At 33.7% G+C, this 24,907-nt stretch overlaps 2 protein-coding genes across 3 annotated transcripts in view; one reads left to right on the top strand and one right to left on the bottom strand.

Moving 5' to 3' along the window:
* Positions 1 to 21,329, top strand: part of LOC129951429 (protein expanded) — a 59,862-nt gene extending 38,533 nt beyond the window's left edge. For both annotated transcript variants that reach the window (XM_056063565.1, XM_056063566.1), the window contains exons 4-6: positions 13,982 to 14,061; positions 14,130 to 17,547; positions 17,708 to 21,329. In XM_056063565.1, the coding sequence (XP_055919540.1) occupies positions 13,982 to 14,061; positions 14,130 to 17,547; positions 17,708 to 18,417 (4,208 nt within the window). In that variant the 3' untranslated portion in view covers positions 18,418 to 21,329. The remainder of the gene's footprint in view (positions 1 to 13,981; positions 14,062 to 14,129; positions 17,548 to 17,707) is intronic.
* The window catches only part of LOC129951440 (cytochrome c oxidase subunit 7A1, mitochondrial), a 386,202-nt gene that overhangs the window by 192,010 nt on the left and 169,285 nt on the right, over positions 1 to 24,907 (bottom strand). The window lies entirely within an intron of this gene.

Raw genomic sequence — 24,907 nt, 5'->3', positions numbered from 1 at the left:
TTCCATGATCTTGAAGTCTTGCTTGAGACCTTCCAAGACATCTGTTGAAAGACACATTGAAAATCTCAAAATTCCTAACTATGTCCCTCTGATACGATCATTTCTGCTTAGGCCATTTATATTTTTCGAGCTCCTGGAATTTATTGTTCAACTAACATTGCCACAATTTATAACACCGCTATGTATACTATAATCCCATATACATATGTAACTACCATTCACAGCCATACACACAAAAAAAAAGAAAAAAAACATTAACCAAACAATAAAAACAAATTCTAAAAGAATATATTCATTAGGTACCTATCTATCCTGTCAAAAAGAACGAACTTTGCAAACCTAGAAGTTCGATTCGATCGTTCGATTTTCTCTTCCATTCCAACGACCGTCGACGACGTTTGGCAAAATGTTGTCTCAAGGCAAACAAAATACAAAAATAAAATAGTTATAATAAACATAACAAAATAAAAAAAAGAAGAAATCCAACGACAAAGGCTAACATAACTTTGTTTGTTTGTCGAGGGTAATAAAACTGGAGGATAACGCAAGACTCTTCGTATTTGAGTTCCAGGCAAGCATTCCCTTTCGCGGGCCCAGGCTAGCAAACAACAGAACAGCACAGCTCACAGTGCAAAGGAAGATATACATTGCGACGTGTGCTACGTCTTGTACCATGACCATCATCATCATCATCATTTTTCGTTTCGCATGCCCCTTCGTCAAATGTAGGTAGATGGTAGTATCTTCACGAAAAATCATCAAATAAAATAAAATATTCTTCAGCACGTACCTACGTTCCTACATACTCAAGAACTGAAGCATCAAAAACTGACAAAGTGAAAGAAAGAGAGAGAGATAGGTATATACAAAAAGAACGATAGTTTAAGGAAGAGATTGTGTTTCGGTGGAACACCCCCTTTACCAAAAAACTACAACAACAACAACAACAAAAAAAGGGCCAGGCAACGTGCCTCCATCGAACCGAATAGAACCGACCAGAACTGAAGCTGAGCTGAAGCCTGAACTGAAGTCTGTATGTCAAAGAACAAGAACAAAACGAAGAAGATTCCTTTGGATTTGAAGATAACAATCTTAAAATTGTTCCCCTTCGTTCGTTTCGTTCGCTTCTTCATCCTCTTCTTTATCGAAATTTTTTCTTCGTCTAACTGCTTGAAGTATTTCATTTTGACATTGCTTACTTTTTTGTTGTTGTATCCTTTATCCTGTTCTAAGTATTTCTATACCTACCTAGCTACATAGGTCTTCCTATAAGTTAGCAGAAATGAAGAGTAGAAAGAAGATACGACGATCCTGAAACTTGTATGGTGTGTATCTTTCGTATTTTATGACGGGACGTCTTGAATAAACCTCAAACATCATCTTGGTATGTATGTGTCTTTTTAATTTTTTTTTTTGGTTTTTATAGTTCTTCCTTACATATTTTAATGGTACGTAGGATTTTCTATTTGCAATATTGAAGAACCCTTTTTGGTTAAGTTTACCATAATATTTTTTATTGACTTTGATCTTATAGTGAAGATACAGGAAACAGGGACATTATGTACATAGTATGTGGAATATTTGTTAAATTATTTGATAAGTCAATGCCAAGGTCAATGATAACTCAAAAGTCAACCAAAAGAGATTGTTCATTTAAAACAACATATTTTAATATATACATAGCCTAATAACAGTTATGTAGTAGAAATGTTTTGAAACTCAACAAGCTTGTAGTTTTTGACTTAGAACACGATCAAAAATAATTCCAATACCATTTTGTTCCGTTTAGTAAATTGAGTGAATGCAATCATCCACCAAAACTAAAGCCTTCGTTTTCATTTACGTTAAGATTTTCGGTAAAGTGAAAATGCATTGACTGAAAATTAATTAATTAACAATTTACTAGTAAGCAATTTGATAAATATTTAACAATTCACTAAGGTGTGTTGTGTTTGTGTTTTATTAAAAAACCAGCATACAAAAATGTCTAAAAAGTGACAGTTCATAAAAAATAAACAAAGCGAATATGCTTAAACGGACCTATTGGAAATCCAAACTGTTGACGGGACCATTCCATCCATACTGCTCTTATAAAAATAAATGAACAGGTGGCATATGGATTAAACAAAGTGCTTAAAGTTATAGCCTTTTCACACCAAACACAAAACCGGGATTTCATTTGACATTTTAATTTGTTTAACACCGGCTGTAAAATTTTGTACTGATAAACAAATTTGTGAGTAAAAACTTTTGTTCTCCTCAAATTATTTGTGAAAATAAAATGAATTCTAACCAATTTAAATTGGTTTTAACGTAACACTAGCTTGTCTAGAAAAAGAGTTTCAACTGAAGTTCTGGGGACGGGAATGGGCTCAAGACATGAACCACCAAGAACTACAAACTCGCTTGGTTGCACCTATTCTCTTAATTCACTTCAACCGGTCCGAACAATTCACTAAGGAGAAGCTAATTGTGTAGAAAATATTTTCATAGAATCAACAACAAACAAAACTGTCACAATAAAAATTAATTTCATTTAAAACATTTTCTTCTTCTTTCACAACAAATTCAATCCAAAATACTGAACTTATGACTATTGCTTCTGTTGGCCATATATGCCTTCAGAATCGCCATATATTGTGGCCGTCCGAGCAACCTATAGGCGGGGTTGAGAAGATTCTGAACGATTTCGTGTAGGTCCTTATGGCCGGAGCAGAAAAGGTAAATTCTTAGTTCCAGATTCGTACCAAAATCACACTCATCCAAAGCTATCACTGAAGCTGGCAGGCTTGTCATCAAGTTGCGATAGCCCACTGTTGTGGTTTTATTCACTGGAACAACGATTCCCATATTTTGGAATGTTTTGGCGCAAATTTTCCTACTTATTCCCATCCAAAAATGAACTTATCGCCTTTCTCATATCTCCCCACCCTTGTAATTGAACGGAGTTTCCGGAAAGCCTTTCTCCAGGTAGTTAGCGAAAGCGTCGAACATATTTGTGGCGACGTATTCGAAGACGCATCCCTTGGAAACGTCATTATGAACTTTGAGCAATTTTTCCTCGTCCTTGGGATCGTAACGCCAGTATCCATAGTGAATTCCGGTTCGTCGATTGACAAAGAGCGTTTGAAACTCTGGAGGATCATAAAAGAACCGTTAGTGCAGCAAAAAGTCACCGGGGCTTTTATTTTCAACGTTGGCAAATTTTCCTGCAATTTTTTCTGTTGACACGCAGCTCCCCCAAAGTTTCCTTTTTTGTTTTGTTTTTTCTCTTCCATATTTTGTAAACAAAAAACAAAAAGAAATAATTCTTATTTTGTTAGAAAATTGTATAAATAATATTACTTACCACGACCAAATTTATTTCAAAATGAAATATTTGTTTTGACAGCAGCCGTCAGCTCATTACATTAATTTGAGCGCTGAATGTTTCGAAAGGTTTGTTTGTTTAGTTCAACTTTGAATTGCTACTAGTTTTCGAGAGGTTTTATATAAAACGTATGGTTTACTTAAACTTCTGGTTTACCAAAGTTTCGATGTTGTTTCGGCGAAAACCGATAATTTCGAGAAAACCGTTTTAGGCTTGGTGTGAAAAGGCTATTAAGTAGCCATTCCGTGCTTTTAACATGTTAAAATCGTTTAGGTAAATCATTTTCAAGCTTAATAAAAATGGCTTTAACATTTTATTAAATCGTTTAAAATGTTGCGCAATTGTATTAAGGGAACAGTTTGAAAAACATCTAGTAATTTGACAAGCAGAATAATGTAGCTGAATCAGTGTTGACTAAAGGTTTATGTCGCGACAGCATGTAGACAATTATGCACGGAACTCTTATTCCTCCACTTAATAGTTAGATTAGGCCTGTCTCCTGTCATAGGCTTTTGTTTAAAATTAATTTCCTTCTACTTATGAATTATGTAGGTCTTCTTCTCGTCAAGGAGTGTATTACTCCCAGCTGAGATAAAAAACGTCTACTATTATTTCAATAAGATACTGATTTAATTTACTGAAGTAATAGTTTAAAATTGCCTTTAAAATTCGAAAAACAAGGTTTGATTAAATGAAGTATTTTTGTATGAATATCAAAAATTTTAAGATTGCCAAACGTCAATCTATCATTTAGAAATATTTGAAAAGAATAGAATATTAGTTCTGACCATCAAACTTCTGGGTTCAAATGGGTTTGGAGGATGTTTGGTTTTCTAATTATTTAATAAGAACATAAATTTAAGTTGTCAAAATTGAAAGTAATAGAGAAAAATTGACAATTTGAAGGGTCTTTCAATAAAGACTTCACAACTTGCCAAATCAAAAGCTCCATGTTTTTTAACTTGATCTTGTATGGGTGTTAGGATCTGTACGTAAAATACACTACAATTAGGTCTGAGCGATGCCCATTTTTTGAGAATGCCGTAGAATGCACTGATTTGAATCTTTTTCTACGGACGGGCTAACAGGCCAACAAATGTGTGAACCCAAAACTTGTTATCTCGCTGATGGAATTCTTAACTAGGGCTTGAATTACCACCGAAAATTAAAGTTGCTGTCACCGACTCCAAATTTTGGTAGACATTTTTTATAACTTGCAGACATTGCCCGCTCGTGTACTTCAACATTATGGACATTTTGAGTTTACTAAATAAATTTACAATGACAGTTTGATTATGAGTGAAAAAGGTATGTTCACAAATTAAATTCAAAGTTGTCAAGTCCTATTAAATAACCTAATATATTTATGACATTCACATGTTCATGTTGACATTGAACAATTTTGAGAGGACTTATGGTAAATTAGCGCTTCATTTTGACGTCTTATTATTGTATTTTATAAATAAACAATTATCTATATAATTTCTTCTAAGTGTTTTTGGTGCCACCTATTTCTTTTTTAACTGTCAAAAATAGTTTTCTATAATATGTCATTTACATTTATCAAATTCGTGGGAAATAGTTTTGGACGAGTTTTTTGCAACAGTGTTCCATGAAAGTTTTAATAAAACATGGCCGCCTAAAGTTCCAAATTTTCTTGGAAGAATATACAATTTTATTTGTCAAAATCTGCATAAAATGCAATAGCTACAGGAAAAGTGTTTTTGAATTGTCTTGGTAAGAAGCAATCATTTTAAAAAAAATGCCTAAGTTAAGAATTCCATCAGCGCTCAATCTTACTTACTTCAAGTTCGTTGACAATATTGTCTAATTGGAGCAATTCAATGCCAAAAGCCAATTGCTGATGAAATTTTGCATCGTTTTCTCCTATATATAGGTGCTATACATATATTATATTTTTTTATTGCTTTCAAGCCTCCAGCACAATTGTTCAAGGTTGTGCTGCTTAAAAAAGAAAAAAAAAGAAAGAAAAACAATCTCAACAATGTATCTTTTCATGTATGTACCTATAAGAAGTTCCTTTTCATGCGCATTATTCTTATATAAATATATCAACAACTATACCTAAGTATAACCTACGTTGGCATGCTTCAAGGCATGGCATAGCATCTGACATTCCAATGCAATGGATGGGCTCGATTTTCACCATCCGCCATCAGAGATCATCATAATGATCATCGTTCGTCTCCACTCCAACTTCAACCAGCCCCATCACCATCATCATCACAGCTTCTTAAATGTATCCATCCATTCGGAAAAGGTTGTACCTATGTATCTACGCTAAAGCGGGAAGGAACCGGGAACGCACTGAGCACTCCCAACATATTTATATACATGGCTACATACAAAAAAAAAACACAAAAAAGTCCAAAAATTCTTGACCAACAAATAAATTTAAAAAAAAAGATGGAGTCAAAAACAAAACGACACCAACAACAACAAAATAACCGGATATTCCTCTTGCCAAAGATCTTTCATTTATAGAAGTTTTACGAGAGAAGGATGATAATGATGGGTGCTGTTTGTGGACCATTGGCATCGCAGCGCTGCGATTCGGTTGTGGGATGAGAGAGGAAACATACCAGTTGTTCCGCGCGCATACGTACCTATACCTACCTACCTATCGACCTATACGCCGCCGTGCGCCGCTCTGCCGAACCACTACCCCTGCCATGCTACTTCCATCCAATGGTGTTGCCACTCGTCCAGAATGGAGCGGAGCAATGGAGAATGGTCGGATACTCGGATGGCCTGGGGCAATTTGGATACATTCTTTTGGTTTTGCTGTTGGATCGCTTTTTAGATATCTCTTAGTTGAATTTTTCGTACTTGTTGTTGTTTTTTCGTTGTTTGGTTTATTCGACCAAAATTTCGTGTTGTTGTTCTTTTGGAATTTTTAAGAAATCGAAAAACGATTTTTTATTGATACCTGGAAATGGAGTATGCAGGCAGAGTATAAGTACACAAGAAACAGGAGAATAAGGAAGAAAAAGAATGACAGATAGAGTGACAGTGGGAGCGAAAGAGATAGATTATGCTTGAATGTACTGCTTTGCTTCTGAATCTGACTGATCACAATGATGATGGTGACGGTTGGAATTTTGCGCGCGTAAACTTGGAGGAAACTTTTACCGGTCCGAGTGGTTTTTCGATTTTTCGTTGTTGTTGTTTTTAGTCGTTGTGTCTTGATTTGATTTGTGTTGTTTCTTCGAATTCTTTTCTAATTTAAAATTTTTCAATGATGATGATGATGTCGGTATAGTAGTAGACTATATAGGCAGTGATATGACTATAGTCAAATGAGATGGAGTTTTAGATACCTTCCAAATCAAATAACTTTGTCTTGCTTTTGCTCTTGATTAACAATTATTACTGATTTATCACTTTGGAGGTCTGTTTGTTTATTTAGGCTATCAGAGGAATCACATAAATAAAAAGTAGCACAGTTTATAAGGAAATAAAACAATTCTTGAAATACTTTAATTCTTGAGAACTATTTCTACTTCCCTGGGAGCTACCTTCAATAATAAAATTGAATTCCAATCGGCTGCTATCTGTCTGTCTCATCAAAATATTTTATTTTATTTCAATTTCCAATAGTTATAATTGACTTTAGAATCCATTAAATTTAAATTGAGCGTTTAAACAAATGCCATAAAGTTCAACTGCACTAAAGTACAAACCTATTCGTATTGTATATAGTTTAAAAAATCTTCCCCTGATGATAAATTTTCAATAACGATCAATTCAAAAACCATTATCTATCAATTGAAAAATATCCACAACAGCCATCGAACCTATACAATGTCAGATGTCAGTTCAGATAGATATGTGGATATCTATAGAAATTCCAAACACAATAGTTGACTAATTAATTTATTATATAAACCACAAAATCGAAAGTTGTCTCCATAAAATAATAATAATAATAATATTAGATTGACTAAAAGTGTAGAACTGTAGGTTACAAAAACTACAACGCAGACAAAGACGATAAGCCAAATTTATATTATGAGGCGTGGAATTCCATTTCCGGAAAATGACGATAAATTTATTATGGTAACAAGAATTTCGATTTTAAAATGTATGTCACATTTTGGATTATGGTTAGAGCTGTCATTTTTTTTTAATTGCTGCGCCCTCTATAAGCTTGTTGGACATGACTTTTTACTTCATTTCAATTATGAGTATAGATTTTATGGAACGTTATAGTTAGGTGATAAAATAATTTTAATACTTGAACAAGTTTAGAGATCATATCACAATTTAATGGACTTCAAGCTAATAACTTATAAATTTAACTTGTTGTGCCATTACTTGGCGTCAATGTAAATTAAAATGACATTCCTATTCAATAAAATCAATCATAAAACAATTATTAGTTTTTGATTGTCAAAACAAAGTTCATTTGCATGCATAATACTTATGAGTATAAACTTCGTTGTTGGAGTTTATTTACACAAAATAATCAATTTTACTTTATTTGTTCATAAATGTCAAATTTTGGGACATTTCACACTAGCGCCACTTTGTAATATGTTCAGAGTTCTAAATTTGAGTAAAATATGATTAGGTTATTTTAAGAATTAAGAAGAATGTGACTAAATATTTTAGTTAGAAACTAAAATTTGAAGTTTCTAAGTTTTCGGCTAATGACCTACAATGACAGTTCTTTGAACGCACTCAGATTAAAAATTTGCTTTTATTTTCGTTTGAAACTAGTTTTATTTGCGTTTAATTTAGAACGCTCGGCCCGTATGTTTTTTGCTAGCTTTTTGCTCTTTGAGCACTCAAAAAGCCGTTAACTGAACGAAAAAAAATACAGCTCTGATCTTGACACTTCGACTCTGCTCTGTTTGCGCCAAAGCATTCTTTATCTACTTAAATCGAAACACAAGTTTTCACTAAACATACATATGTGCATTGTTTTCATTGATTTCTGTGTTTGCTTTTCATCCTTTTGTTAAAACTAAAAAAATCACCTTCAATTTTCCTTTCTTTGTTTATTTTGCCATTTAAAATTTATACAAAATTATTTGTTTTAATTTGACAGATCAACAATTTCTAACAATTTTCGTTCGTAAATTAAACTTACAAATATCAATAATATGTTACAATGACACTTAAACAATTTTTTGAAATAAAAACAATAGTTAACAATTGTTTTAAAAAAAAAGAACAGACCACTGATATGTGTGTCAAATGTCAATCTGACAATTATTAAAATTATTATTTGAAAATGTAAATTTATTGAAACTTGTATTCTACAACAATTTGTTTTTGATAGATATCTCAATTTTGCCATTCAACTCCTTTTATAGGGTATTTACAAGTTCACCTATCCATACAAGACTGAACGCAACCATAGACTTATATTTTATAATTTGTTCCATCTTATATTCGAATGAAGTACCTTAAATTGTGAAGCTTATATTTTAACTTCCCTCTGGAGCAGCAATGCTCGTGAAAATTCGGATTTCTGATTTGTTAACTTTCACAAAACTTTATGCATTCTGTTGAAATGTAATTAGGATTTATTCACAGGGTTTATATGGTACTCAAATTACAATCTAATCATTTTGACGTCACATCATTTTATCTCGCTCTAACTTCTTTGTTTAAAAAATAAGAAAAATAATAGATCTCAAAATGACACTTATGGAGTTTTCCATGGTTAAAATAAATCAATTTATTTTGTATCTAGATCTGTCAAAACACAAATTTCCCCTGTTTTTGATATATTTTAAATTTAAGATCAAATCTGTGAACTGGATTTTTCCTGAGATTTACCACTTTACACCAAATCTAATACAATTATATAAAAATATTGGAAATTTGAAAGCTCTAAACACGAAATTGCACTAATAAATTGGACTCCAAAATCATTTTGACGTCTCATCATTTTATCTCGCTCTAACTTCTTTGTTAAAAAAAATGAGAGAAATAATATAACGCAAAATGACACACTTTAAAAGTGTCAAATTAAAAAAAAGTCTATGTATTTTCGTTTGACAATTATATTATAATGTTTGGCGACATAGGAACGTTCAATGCAAATTTGGGAGCACATTTGATTTATAAATACAACTGTTAGTTCTTTAATTAATCATTATGTGTAAATAACTTTGTTTCAAATTTAGTTTCTTTGGTTTAAAATTGATTGTCTAAAATTAATATTGTAGTTCAATTTCATATATATATTCGTAAGACGTTCGTACCATTTTCCCGTCTTCCATTAAGAATAACAATTACTTTTTAATTAAATTTCCTTTAATTCGAATTCTCCTTCAAACCACATCAATGCTTATAATGTGCAATAGTTAATCATTCAATTAAAGAAATGTATACCTAGTAATTACAACTTATTATTCTAAGAATACAATTTTTATCATAGAATAATTTATTGTTGTTAATGCCAGAAAAAAAGAAAACAACATAAGAGTGAATTCATTACACAAAAATGTCTCTATTAAGATGAAAACAAATAAATTTTACTTTCATCGAAAAACATTAATATTTAATTTTTAAAGCAATCAACTATACTGACAGTAAATTGTAGTTGAATTTTTAATGTAAACGGAAACTCCATCATCATCCGGTATGGAGATGTCAGTTGTATGAATCTACACTTTAAACATCTCTTTCGATCTCAACTCGACTTGCCACTGACACATCAAACATCATACTCTTGAATGCATTTTGCATTTATTATTTCAATTCTGTATAATCATGAGGATCTTAAAAATCAAAATGCTGATTCCATTTTATTTATAAACAAAAAATATTCCATCACGTTAAAAAAAAAAAAATATCTCATAAACAAAAACACAATAATATATCAACAATTCAAAGAAAATGAAACAATTTTTTTTCACCTATAAAAATCGTATTTAATTTATTTAGAGGGAATAAAAAGTCTAACAGGAAAATTAATTGGAATTAATTTCTAATCTACAAAGTCCACTTAATGGGCAGTAATATAGCATTAGCAATATACAATATAGAAGCTAGCCAAGTAACCATAGCAACAGAGAGACCAATGCGCTTGGAATTGGAATGTGGCTTTGATTAATCTCCATCGATAAGTTGAACTTTGAAAAGGCATTTAATCATTTTCTAAAGAATTTCTTTGCTTCGTAAAGTGTTTTATTTTTCTTTATAAGTTGTTGTTGTTTTCGTTTGTTTGATGCAGTTATAAGTTAGGAACTGCGGTGGTATGATATTATGTTGCATTCAACTCTTAGCTCACATAACACACAAAATCAGTAGCATTTTTCTTCGATTTAAGGTTTTTTAAAAATTCTTATTTCTTTCTTTTTGTTTGTTGCTTGAAAATAAATCGCCTTAAGGTGTTTTTGGGCGTCTTTGTTCTTGCATAAATGATGTGGATTTCTTTTACAAATTATCATTTTTTATTATATCCCCCAGCCTTAAGTATTCTTTTTTTCTTTTAGTTTTTTATTTTGAGTTGGCCTGATTTAAAAATTATGAGAATTGCTGAGATTTTGGAATTAATTTTGAAGAAATGCAGACAACACCTTGAAAAAATGTTTTTTTTCTTTTACAAGGGATAAGATATTGACAATTGTTGACAATTCGTTTGACAGCTGATATACACAGACGGATAACTTATGGAATAAATCAATTTATTTTTTATCTAAATCTGTCTAAATCCCTGAATATAAATGTTTTTTAAAGATCCTGGTATTTTGAGATTTATTAATGAAAAGGAAATATTTAAGAAAGTTCAAAGGGATTCGAAAATGTTTATCGTTGCTACTCCAGTTCTTTTTGACAGGCCTAAGAGTTTTCAAAAAACCTAGGTTCAGTTATGGCTGAAACACAAACACACTTCAGCTTCAGCTTGGGCTTCGCCTGACGCTTATGAGTTTAGCCATAGAAATTCAAGGCATACTATCACAATGAAGCTTTAACCTCACGTTTCGTTTGACAATCGTAAGGAAAAGAACGTAATGTGACTCCAAACTGAAGCTCTAATTCAAATTTTCTAAACATTTGCTTTGCCTGACAGCTCAAAAAAAAAAGTACATTTGTATTTGGAGGGATAACCATTGTTTTTTTTGTTTGGATTTGGTATTTTTGACAGCTGTCACTTGATTTATTCTAAGTTTATTTTCTCGAATTGCTGCAAAATGTGGTTGAACTAGGCCTCTCTGCTGCCAAGCTATTATGTATTGTTCTATGTCAGAAGGTTCATGTTAAACTAACAATAAAAGAGTTTGAAGTTAAGTTCAACTCCTAAATCAAGTTAAAAATACATGTCCAAAATTGCACCAACGCAGATAGTTCTGTTGATGGCAAAAGCTATTCTGGAATAATTTGACAAGTACTTGGACTTCAGGTCAAGTTAGGATCAGGTTCATTTGATTAAATTCGTTTAAGAGCTATTTTTTTATTTTTATCTTATATTGTTCGTTTATAAACGTCAGTATTTTTGATATAAAATCATTTGGTTTTTGACGGTACCTTTCTATTATGCTAACATTTTGATTATTTTTATATGTGATCATAACATTTCTAGGATTTCCATGATAATGGGTGTTTTTTTAGAAGTGTAGTTTTTAATCTTGGAAAATATTGTTTTGATTTGGTATTTTTGACAGCTGTCACTTGATTTATTATAATTTTAGTTTCTCCAATTGCTGCAAAACGTTGTCGAATTATTCCTCTCTGCTGCCAAGCTATTACGTATTGTTCTCATGTCATTAAAAGTCCAGAAGGTACATATGTAGCTGAAGCTAAATGAAACAGTAGCAAGTAAAAACCTATCTATCTGGATTATATAAATCCAACATACAAGCATAATCCATTAATGCATCCTCGACAAAAAAATACCCACAATAAGAAAAGGAATTCCCTTTTTCCATTGACTTGGCGTACGCATCAGGTTCAATAAAAACCATCACAAAAAAAATTTCAATAATAAAATATATCTTGTAGTTATGTAAATAAATCCAAATTTATGTGAGAGTAGACATTTACCTACTACCTAAAATATTAATACTTCATTTTATATGGGCAAAGAAATGAATTCTTATAATCTACCTGCTTCATCTTAAATATTTCAACAACCGAAAATTTACCCGAAAAAAAAGAACCTAACCTCAACATCTTTTTTTTGTCTTCGATAAAGAAAAAGATGAATGTTGTGCCGTGGTCCTCCTTAATTTGCTTCCAAAAAATTCTTTAAGCAAAGTGCTTCACTTCAACATCAACAACAACAAAAAAGGAACATTTTTGATCGTTTTTTTGTTGTTGTGGTTGTTACTTCAAGATTTCTGATCAAGCTCCACCTGCGTTTTCAATTTTTGATTTTTTTTTTCTGTCCACCGTCTTCTTCCAACTTCACATTCCATCTCATCACTCCAGTATTGTATATAATATAGGCTTTTATATAGATATACATAAGTTCCAAATGGTTATTAAAAAAAGAAAAAAAATTAAGGCAGCTTGTCTCAGCTCCAAACAGCTCAAGGGCATGACGATGTCTCTTTTACGATATGGGGTCTCTGGAAACCGAACAACCTCCTTCCATTTTTGTGTCTTTAATTTTTTTGGAGAGTTATTCACATTCATATTTTAAACTTCATTTGGTGCAATTGAAATTAAAAAAAAAAAGGAAAAACGTGCTGCGAACCCAATTCTCGAATCGACTTATTAACGTGAACAGGCTCACAATTTTAGAATGTAGGCAGGTAGGTGTATATAGGACTCATATAAAAGTACCTGTCTATAATTTTCTCTTTAAAATCATAATTCAACCAGAAAAGTTTGGATACGATAAAATTTTGTCTAGGTACCTTCTACCCACGTTATCAAAAGAGCATGTGTAATTTGATGTTTATGATTGCTTTAGCCGTGAAAACCCTTATTGAAAATACAGTCTGTCTAGCAAGAAAAAAATGTTAAAAGTTTGTTAACAGCGCCTGTATAAAATTCTGATTGGTTAACTAGTCATAAGAATTGAGATGACTTTTAGTGACATTTGGTTTTGACATTCAATTCTAAAAACTCAATACTGAATTGTTTGTTGAACGTAGCCATTACCTACTTGAATGTGCTAGATTGATCCATCTTGGTTGAGAGAAAGAGCTGTCAAAAAGTGTAAGGTTTATGTTAAACTAGCACTAAAAAAGTTTGAAGTTGCTTTCAAAATTTCAACTCCTTATTCAAGTTAAATAGACATGTCAAAAATTGCACCAACTCATACAGTTTTCTTTCGACGGCAAAACTATTCTGGATTAATTTGACAGGTACTTGGACTTCATGTCGAGTTAAGATCATATTCCTTTCAGTTCATTAGTTTAATAGCTTATTTTTTCAAAATATTTATCTCATATTGTTCGTTTATACACGACAGTATTTTTTGACTTAAAACCATTTGGTTTTTGACGATACCTTTCTATTATCCTAAAATTTTGATTTTTTGTATGTTAACAGTCATCTCGCGACACCTAAAGCAAAATCTCCAATAACCCACTTACCCAGCATTTACAAGATTATTTGAGAAAGTCTAGTTTCTCGTATTTTAAAATTATTATAAACATTTTCTTGTTTTTTTTTTTGCAGATGGCGAATACATGTTTGCCGACCCAGAAAGCAAACTCTCAAAATACGGTCCAAAAAGTTGGCGATCATCTCACACTCATGTAAGTTTTTGAAAAAATTGTTGTCAAGTCTCTCTATTTACTAAGTTCTTTTTATTTTATTGAAATAGGGACTCGATGCCAATGGTCGACCTCTCTTAGAACTACACTTTCGAGTGCAATTCTACATCGAGAGCCCGTTCATGTTGAAAGATGAGACCTCACGTCACAATTACTACTTACAATTAAAAGAAAATTCCCTCAATCGATGCGATGTTCCTAGGGATTATTCGGAGCAATCAATGATTCTGCTTGCTGGTCTTGCCTTACAAGCTGATCTCGGCGATTGCCCAGAAGATGAAGTAACAGATTCAGCAATGTCATCAGCTGGATGTGGTGGTACTGGCAGTGGGAGTAGTGATAGTAATATTAGCACATCAGCAGGGCCAATAACAACACCGGCAATGCCTTCAAGCAACAAAACCCTATCGCCATCGGTAATTATTTCTGGTCACAAAATGAAGGCAATCGTTGATAAACTATCACCAGCTATTGTTGCTGCTGTATCGTCATTGTCTGCTGCTTCGTCATCGTCATCGATCAATGTTCCAGATTACTTTCGTCCAGACGAATACCTCCCGCCAAGCTTGAGAACCCTGCGAGCAGTGAATGCACTGCGAGCATGTCATCGAGAAAATCGGGGAATGTCCCGAGCCAATGCCGAGCTGCATTACATCCAGCAAGCTTGCATGCATGAGGGCATCAATGCCCATATGTATCGCATGAAAATGGCAAAAAGTGAGAGTGGTCCAGGTAACTCGTGGTTTGCTGTGTATGCGAAAGGCATTAAGATCAGCAGTGATAACACTCAGCCGACAACATTCCTCTGGCCAAACATTACGAAGTTGAGCTTTGAGCGCAAGAAGTTTGAGATAAGATCTGGGGACAATAAAATCATTCTGTATGCTGCAAGCGATGAGAAAAATAAAATGCTGTTGACCCTCTGTAAGGAGACTCACCAATTCAGCATGAAGATCGCCGCTCGCCTAAAGGAAGTTATCAAAAGGGAAGAAGAGGAAAGTAACAGCCTGCATGCCTGCTACATATATTCCCGCAGCCTTCATTTGCCATATAAGAATAAGAATGATCAGCGGATTTCGGTGATATCGAGCACCAGTTCTAACACCACCTCAGGAATAGTGAGCGATCGTGTACATTCAGAGGATGAGTTAGAGATCATGATCAACACCCCCCCAGCACCGATTGCGGCACCTTCAACCGAGAGTTTGGCCTTGGTCCATCTTCTGGATAGACCAAGTGTAAGCAGACAGACATCATCAGTTGGGCAGGTATCACTTAAAGACCTGGAAGATCAACTGGCTGCACTCTCAGTTAGGCAAAAGTCTTCGGAACGGAATTCTCCCACGGAACAGGTAACGGAACAAAAGGCAAGTACCGACTCCCCTGGGTCTCAGCATAACATCGGCTCGCAGTGTTCATCGACATGTAGCACAGTTGTAGTCGCTACTGAAACAACTGCTCTCACAACCCTTGCTGTCCACTCCACCTCAGCAAATCGACGTTCATCGACGTCGAGCAGTCTTGAGCTGGGCTTTAGTCATACTGCACAGAACTCACAGCTGAGTGAAGGGGAGAGCACTTGCATAGATCACGATTTCATAGCATCCACCCAAGATGAAACGGAGAGCAACTCTGGGGTGTACACATTGGCACATGGGGCTCCACCAACGGAAACTTCCGGCGTCTACACGATGCACAGCAGTGAGATGACTGGCCAATCGTCTGAGATCGCCGAATCGGAAAGTGCAACAAGTTCGCACTATGGCATTTTTCAGCCAAAAAGCGAACTCGGGAAGTCACCGGCTATAGACTCTGTCGATGGTGGATACCGCAATAACCGTATTAAGAACGAAGAAATTCCAGATTTCCGCCTGCGATCAGATTCGAATGTAAGCGCCAGTGGGTCTTTCCGAGGTGACGGTAGTGATCCGACTGATAACAAGCATGCCCTGCTTAGCGCGGAAGAACTCACTGATTTAATTGTTGGTCGCGGAACGTATCCATGTCGCAAAACTGTGTCCAACACTCTTGACTCGGATTGCGATTATGTAACACTTCCTCTTACCATGGAAGGGGAGAGCTACATCCAAGGGCATGAAGACACTGCACCAACCGAAGACCAAGATATCGATCTTATGGATGCTATTCTGCCCACAGATCCTCCAGCACCACCTCAACGGATAGACAGCAATAACCAGCGATCAATGGCAAATCTAAGTGACATTCGAATGCGCTCGCCCCCGCCATATGGTGCCAGGCACGAGACAACTGGTCTATGTGGCCCACCTATTCGAACTAGTGTTCCGAAGCCAGTGCTGCGTGATCCCCCACCATATCAGCCCAAACCAAGACCAACATCGCTTATCTCGACTTCTTCATCCTCCTCCAGCAACATCCATGCGGTGAATTCAGCTCTGGGATCATCGGCTAGACCCGAGGAAGTAACGGCTCGATTCATTACAACACGACCCCAAATTAACATCCTCCAAGCCCACACCAGCGTGGTCAGCGAAAATCCGAAGCCAAGTTATGCGGCACCAACGATCACCAGTCTACAATCACAGCCCAGTTATATGGGGGCACCAACATACAGCCACCCAACTCAACAGTCACAAATCTCAAACGTAACCAGCACAATTGGTATTCCTATAGTTCCTTATCAACATTTGCACGCGACACACAAAAGTATGTCTGCCGCTATACCGCCTCCACCGCCACCTTATCCAGAGATAAAGCCACCACCAACACGAACCTGCGTTCTTTTGCCAGTTATCAAACCCAGACAATATCTGCCTCCACCTCCACCTAGCCTTCCACGTCAGCCTCCACCGCCACCACCTCCACAGCTCGCCACCGTCTACAATGCTTCTCACATAGCTCGCAAACAGCACGAGCTGTACGAACAACAGCTCTTCAGCGATGTAAACTATGTAATATATCCCATTCAAGATCCTGCTATTAGTCAACAGGAGTATCTAGATTCCAAGCAGAGTTCGTTCTTAGCTGCAATGGCCCAAAGTCCACCTCCTCATCCGTATCTGGCTTATGCTCACAGTACTATGCATAGTGCTCATCATATCAGCCCTTGGGATACTTGCAAAGGTCATGCCATCTACCAAAGCACACCTTATCTTCCGATGGCATTGTCAACGCACTCTCGCTACGCATCGACACAAAATCTTTCCGACACCTACGTCCAGTTGCCTGGTGCCTATTCGCCTCTATACAGTCCCTCAGTAGCGAGCTTGTGCTCGTCCTACGAACCTCCGCCACCACCTCCTCTGCATCCAGCTACTCTGGCAAACAGCTCAAGCTTATTTGCCCGTTCTCGATCTGATGACAATATTTTGAACTCAATTGATGCTATGCCCAAAATGAAGAGATTACCACCTCCACCTCCGCCTCCAAATGTGGATCGGCGGTTGAAGAAACCCCCAATGCCAGCGCCTCACGAAAAACCTCCTCCAAGTAAGTATCTCATTCTTTTGTATTCCACTGAACAAAAACTGTCATTCTGACATCAATCATGTTAAAACTATTTACAAGTCCTCTTATTGGTCAGCTGTTAATTATTTTATCTTTTTGACACCTGTCAAGTTGATTCTAATATTTTAATTTTTTTTTTCAGTTCCTTGCAAGCCCTCTTCGATGGGTTTAAGTTCACAAACGGCACTACATTCAACAACTCGAAACATAAAAACGCACAAGCAACCTACTCACTCACATAGTGTTCAACAACAACAACAGTTGCACCAGCAACACCAACAACGCATGCATTTACTACGCAGTGAAGTTTCCACATCTTCTGCACACTCAGTCACAACAAACAATAACGGTGCTAATTCTTTGATAACGAAAAATGGCAATCCCATTGATATCCAACTACTACGCGAAAAAAGTCGCCATCTTGATTTACCGCTTATATCGGCTCTATGCAATGATCGTTCGCTTCTCAAGCAAACAAAGGCTTTTGGAACGCCAAAGAATGCAAGAAGTTCGGTAGGCACACCAGCAACAGCAGCGGGTACTGGTCAACAAATGATGTCGCCACAATTCCATGCAAGCCTAAGCCATCAAACAGCTACAAAACCAGCGCCACCACGTTATCCTGGAACTCAACAATCATCTGGTGTGTCTATGTCAGCTGTCAGCGCCATCAATGCAAGTCATCAACAGCAGCAACAGCAGTTGTCAAAACCTCGAAAAGCATCTATCCATCATCGACATCCGAATGATAAACTTCCGCCATTGCCAATGCAAATGGCCGAAGCTAATAATTACGTTATGGATCCAACACCGGCCATTTTGAAGCACAAGAGTTATAACTCACAAACGTAGGGCACAAACAAACAGATCGGCAGATCAGGACTAGCGAATCAGAATCCACTTGTCAAACTGCACAGGATGTGTATACAAAAGAAAAACCGGAAGTGCAATAGAATACTGTTCTATTTGTCAAAATGCAAATTATAACTTCCTCCGGTTTAAGTCAATCACACATAGTAACGGTTTTGGGGAGGATTTTGAGACGTATACTTTCTTTGATTGTTTTCAGTCATTTACAGAATGTATGTGTTGGTGTGTCAAAAATGATGGAGGTATGATTTTGGCAAAGGAGTTTCAATGGGAAAAAAACTTAGTTGATTGCTAGGTTTGTTTGATTTTCAATTCTCGAAACATTGCCAACAACAAGCATTTTACCTGTCTGTTATTTTTTGACGTTCCGTATGGTATTTATCAATTTGTTGGCAACATAAATTCGAAATGTTTTGATACATTTCGAATTTGTGGCTTATAACGAGTCGAATCAAACTGACAGAGCGAAAAGGTTTTGTGCAATTTGATAGATGCGTTAACTTCATATGACAGTAGAGTTATAGTATTGACTTTAGGCGATATTTTGACAACTAGGTAGAGTTTGCAAATTACTTTGTGAAAAGAGAACAGAAGATAAGAAAGCTTTCCTAAGGAAGGAACTGTGTAGTGAGTAATAACTGACGATTTTTTGACAGTTTATTATAAAATTGCCACTTTGACAGGTCAAGAAAATTTCTGTATATTCAAAGTCATTAGTTTTGTAGGAATTTTTCTATTTTAATTTGAAAATATATGACATTTTGATCTACAAAATTGTAATGATCATTCCACGAATTTCTATGAAAATCAGACAATATTTATAGTTTTGAAACAAAACCAAAAATTACAAATCATACTCTCTCAATACATTCCATGACACATTCAACATTTTTTTTTTTAAATCTACTTACCCATGACTCAAAGATGCTTTAAAACAAAAAAAAAAAACTAAATATTGTATAAAACTAATTTAAAAAAAAGTTTGTATTTTGTCTATTCTAGTCATTTAAAAAAGAAAAGATAAAAAGAACATTAATACTCAGCATGGACAATAGCCAAAGCATCAATATTGGATTAATTTTTTGTTTCACCATTTAAAAAAAAAAACCTAAAACACTCATTAAAACTTAAAAACAAATAATAAATAATAAAAATTAAATTATCTAATTTAAATAAAAACAAAGTATTTATTAACAATTCGAATTAAGCAACGGATCAAAAGTCCCCAAACCCCACACTTATCTGTGATTGATGAATTTATATCTATTTTAGACGTAAGGACAAGTAACTTTAGAAAAAACAAACAAACAAACAACTTCCTTACGCTACTAGCGCCCTTGTAGTTTGTAACGTTTAAGAGTAGACTTCGATTGCCTTTAACTTGCCCACCGATCGTATGGATTATTGTTTAATAACATTTTTATTTAGAGTAAAATATTAGGAATTTAATTGACTAAAATTTAAAATATATCTACTAAATTTTTATCAAGTAAAACTGCGTTTAGAAAACAACATAAGAAAAAATTAAAAAAACAAAAACTATATTCATATATTTTTCGTCAATTTTCAAAATTGAAGAAAATAATATGCAATAAAAATTAAACAAAATAAAAAGTGACCAACTTCAATGACAATTATGAATATACAACCAAACATCTGATCAGCTGTCAAAAAGAAAACGACAGTTATCAGAAGTTCTGAAATTTCAAGTTGACCTAATTTGCATTGAACTTGGCCATTTAATGACAGCAAAAATAATAGGGTACGTGTTCATTATTTTCAAAAAAAAAGATAATCTATAGATATTCTTATGAAAAATCTGTTTTTGACAGTTTTTCATATTCAATATGTTTTTATGTATGACAGTTTTGGAAAAAAAAAAAAAAACTTAACGAAACTTGAATGATTTTTGTTTCATTCTTGACGTATTCTAGGTGACATAAAATGAATTTTATGTCAATACTAAGATGCAAAACTACGTCAAAAGTTTGATATCAAATTTTTCATTCTGCAATATACCACATTAGCTTTATCGTTTTTGACGATTTTATTTATAAATGAGGTACAGAAATTATTTTAAAAAAAATACAAAATCAATTTTTTTTTCGATCAAAATACAAAAAGAAAATTAACTCAAATGTCACAAATTATTATCTTATATTAAATGTGAAAACATAAAGCCTGCTTATTCAACAGACATTCCATAATCAAAAAATAAAACTGTATAAAGTTAAGATATTGTAAAATAAAAATAACTATATTTTAAACAGAATTTTTAAAAATGAACTACCTTAAAATATACAATATATTATACTTAAAATATTTTTAGATAGTTTTATTTCATTTTAAAAAAAGCACATAAAGAACTATAAAACAAAAGTATAAATATTTAATTTAAAACAAAAATTAAAAATACAAAACAATGACCTTAACTTGATGATCCTTTTGACACAAATACGCATATTGTATTTTATTTTGTTTTTATAATTTAATTGTTTAGGGTTTTTGATTTTCAAACATATTTTTCATTTTTCAAATTTATTTCAAGAATATTAGATCTTTTTTAAAAAATAATTTCACTATGGTGTTATTGGTTTATTTTGTGTATTATCCTTTTTTATGTATATTTTATTTTTGAAAGGATTGTCAAGTAGAAAGTCATGGGAATTTTTACTTTTCTTTTTTGTTCTTGGAAAGGGTCATTTAATAAATGTGCTTTTATTTTAGGTTAGTGATTGATAAGAAGAAAATATTATGAAATTGTTTAAAATTAAAACAAAAAATCTTATAAATACAAAACAAATTTATATCATTTTATATAAATATATGGAAGTTTTATTTTTAATTTTTACATAAATGTGTATATGAAATAAATGAAGACATACAAAAAAAATCACACTGTTTTTTAAATTTATATAGAAAGTCAACACTTAGAAGAAGTTTGACATTTGGAAACGTATAACAAAGAAAATGAGATTCTGACGGTTATAAGCTGCGTTAACATTTTGAGCAAGCTCAAACGACATAAGGTACTTGAAGGTAAGACAAGATTCCAGTATCTCATTTTCAAGCTGCCAAAAAATTGACTTCAATTTAAGCAACTTTATTGGAAAATTGACTGGAAAGTTAATCTAAGTAGATTTTTCGCAAACAAAGATAACAAAACCGCGAGAGAATTTAAAAACTACGAAAATAGAAATAAAAAAAAGACAGGGATGCGACCCACACTTATAAACTTCCATCCCGTCTGTTGATTTGTCTTGCTTAAAAGTTTATTGGGTTAAAAAAGTTGTTAGTTGAATTATTCTTAAAAAATTTAAAATTACCAACAATATTTTTCATATAAAGAAACAGTTTAGTTTTGAAAATCTAGTTTTGTTAAATAGGTTTTTAGTAGAAAACAAATTTACCAATTTAAGTAGCATTTCTTATATTTTTACAAATTGCATGAATGAAATTAATTTGAGAGATATCAAGAACCGAACATCAATTTTTACCAAATTTGCGTACTATATCTTGTAGATTTTATTTTTTTTATAAAAAAAAGGACTGTTGGAATTTTATAAACAAAACTACTGAACATCGAAAACAATATTTTCTGTGAAATACAAAATTTTGAAGACAATATTTTTAATTTTTGAAAAGCTATTTGAGTCGAAAGTAAATTTTTACTAACTTTTGTTAACATTTCTTTTAAGTTTTTATTTTTTGTAAAAAACTGACAATTGATTTTTCTCAAAATTTTACTTAATGTTGACAACAATGTTTTTTAAAAGATAAAAGTAGTTAAAAGCCACTATCTCAAAGTTTTGAAAAGATATTTGAGTCGAAATTCAATTTTTACCAACTTTGATTAATATTTTTTTAGGTTTTAATTTTGTATACAAAAAAAACTGCCAATTTGATTTTTCTCAAAATTTTACCAGATGTTAAAAACGTTATTTGAAATTGTTTTAGAGATAAAATCATTTTGTATTACTAAAATTTTCGAGGTGACAAATTTGTTTTTCATTTTTTTGATTTAGAAAAAAAACTTTTATTGGATTTTGTCGCAATTTTCTTGAGAGCCCTTTCTGCATCTTTCTGCATTATTATCTGTATAACAAAATTTATTTGAAGTCGATATCTTTTCTGGTTCTGAGCTATAAACGACGAAAAACGTCGCGAACGTACGGACGTACGAACGGAACACACACGGTACAGACATCTTTCTAAAAATCTTTTATTTCGACTCTAGGGACCTTGAAACGTCTAGAAATGTCAAAATTTTCAATTTGACAAATCGGAGTCATTACAATAACTTCCTATGGGAAGTTAATAAAAAGTCACCGTCTGATAATATCACGAAGAAGAAGTCATACAATAAAAAAGTTAAAAAGGTTGGACATATGAACAAACATTACAATTTTAAATTCCAGGAGATCGAGACTAGGTGATGTCTGCGGGATGTAGGTTGTGCGGATTATAAACTACCTAAGGCAATGGTTTAGCGATTTGCAAGCGATGTCATTGAGACGGTCTTTAATGAATGTAAGGCCCAATGATCAAACCTTGGCACACACTTCAATTTTAACCTTGACATTTATTTTTTTAATAAATTATCATATTTTCTGTCATCTGTCAAGAAAATTGTCCCCAATAAGTCTTAAAATTTATTTGTTTTCTAACGTCTTCCAACCGTGTTAGCATACCATTTTTAATTGGAAGACAAAAATTGTCGGCAATTGTCAGCCGGTTTTCACCAAAAAATTTACTTAATACTATATAAAATCCACAAATCGTACAAACGGACAATTTTCACTTGGTAGTTTATAGAAACTAGACAAATGTCACCTAATTAGATGATATTAGAAGATTTTTGCCAATTCAACCAACATTGGAATATCTTTCAATCATTTAAACTTGGCGTCAGTCAAAAAATGTGAGGTTTTTCTTTGTTTAACTAAAAGCTATACTTTATTACACTGTGATTAATTTACTACACAATTGCCTTTAAGAAGATCTTTGCCATAATTGAAATTGTATTTTCTCGTTACACCTACATACATAACACAGTTTTATGGACTTATTCCGTAATACATTTTTTTGTAAGCAATGATGGTGTTGATACTCTCTTCAGTAAAGTTCCAAATTTGAAATGAATGACATCTAAAATATTAACTAGATATTTTAGTCTATATGTGTTCAAAGAATGGAGTTGACAGCCGACGAAGACCCCTATGTTTTCTGAACCTTCCCGTTGTTTTTTTCCATTTTGTTTTCCGTCAAAACGTTGATTATCGTTTGTGTTGCACTTGTGTTTGATTAGAAAAAAACATATTCATTTATTATTTTTTGAACTGAAAAAAAGGTCAAGAAATCACAGTGTGTTGAACCTCAGTTTACGAAACAGATATTGAGTCACTTTTATTTTACAACAACGAACATCCTCAAACAATTTTTAATTATTCTGTGAAAACAACTCTTGGAATTAGGTTTTTAAAACAAAATTTCAATTCGAGTTCTTCTTATCTGATTTCGGAATACGATCGACTCGAAACAAGCTCATTTCAACTTGACAGATTTTTGTATGGTCGAAATCTTTTTAGTCTAGCATTATCGTTTCTCTTATTGCAAATATTTTAATGACTTAGGCGGTAACTTTTCACACTGTTAAAAATATATATGTTTGTACTTTATTTAATAAGATTATTGTTCATTCTCAATTGCGAGTATTTTATAAAAAAAGAGCAATGAATATTTAGCCAAATGGTCGCAATTGCTACCGTTGCAGTACGATATCCTTTTCATGAAATTTACCATGACACATTCGGAAACTTGGCGCTGTATGTATAAATGTTGTCCGGCTGCAAGTACAGCAGCCCTTTAACTCCTCTTGGAGCATAGGACAGCAATAAGATCCTTCCACCTATCCCGATTCACCGCAACTGACCTCAGCTGTGGCCACGATTGAATACCCTGAGTCCGAGCCTCCTTCAAAACTGATGACCTCTAAGTTGTCTTTGGTCTTCCAACGCGTCTATTTCCCTGGGGATTCCATTGGACGGATTGTTTTAATATATTGTCGTCCAGTTTCCTTAGTGTATGGCCTATCCAACGCCATTTCCGTTGCATGATGTCTACGTTAAATTTTTTCTGTCCGGTCCTATTCCACAGCTCAAAGTTAGAAATGGTTTGCGGCCACCGAATCTTCATAATAAAGCGCAGACAACGGTTAACGAAAACTTGTAGTCTGCTAGAGATGTTGGCAGAGCATTTCCACGTTTCAGAAGCATATAACAGCGCTGATTTGACGTAGCGATATTTTGCTTGAGTTTTACACAGGAGAAAGGATTCCAAATGCACTACGGGCTTTGTTTATTCTACTGTTAACATCCAGGTCCGTTCCGCCATCGAGAGCTATAAAACTTCCCAGATAATTAAACTGATCGACCTCCTCTATGGTCCCCTGCATTAGAATAACTTGTGTGCT

This window comes from Eupeodes corollae, chromosome 3, assembly GCF_945859685.1.
Source record: "Eupeodes corollae chromosome 3, idEupCoro1.1, whole genome shotgun sequence".
Lineage (NCBI taxonomy): Eukaryota > Metazoa > Arthropoda > Insecta > Diptera > Syrphidae > Eupeodes > Eupeodes corollae.
This window is presented reverse-complemented; position numbering and strand designations above follow the sequence as displayed.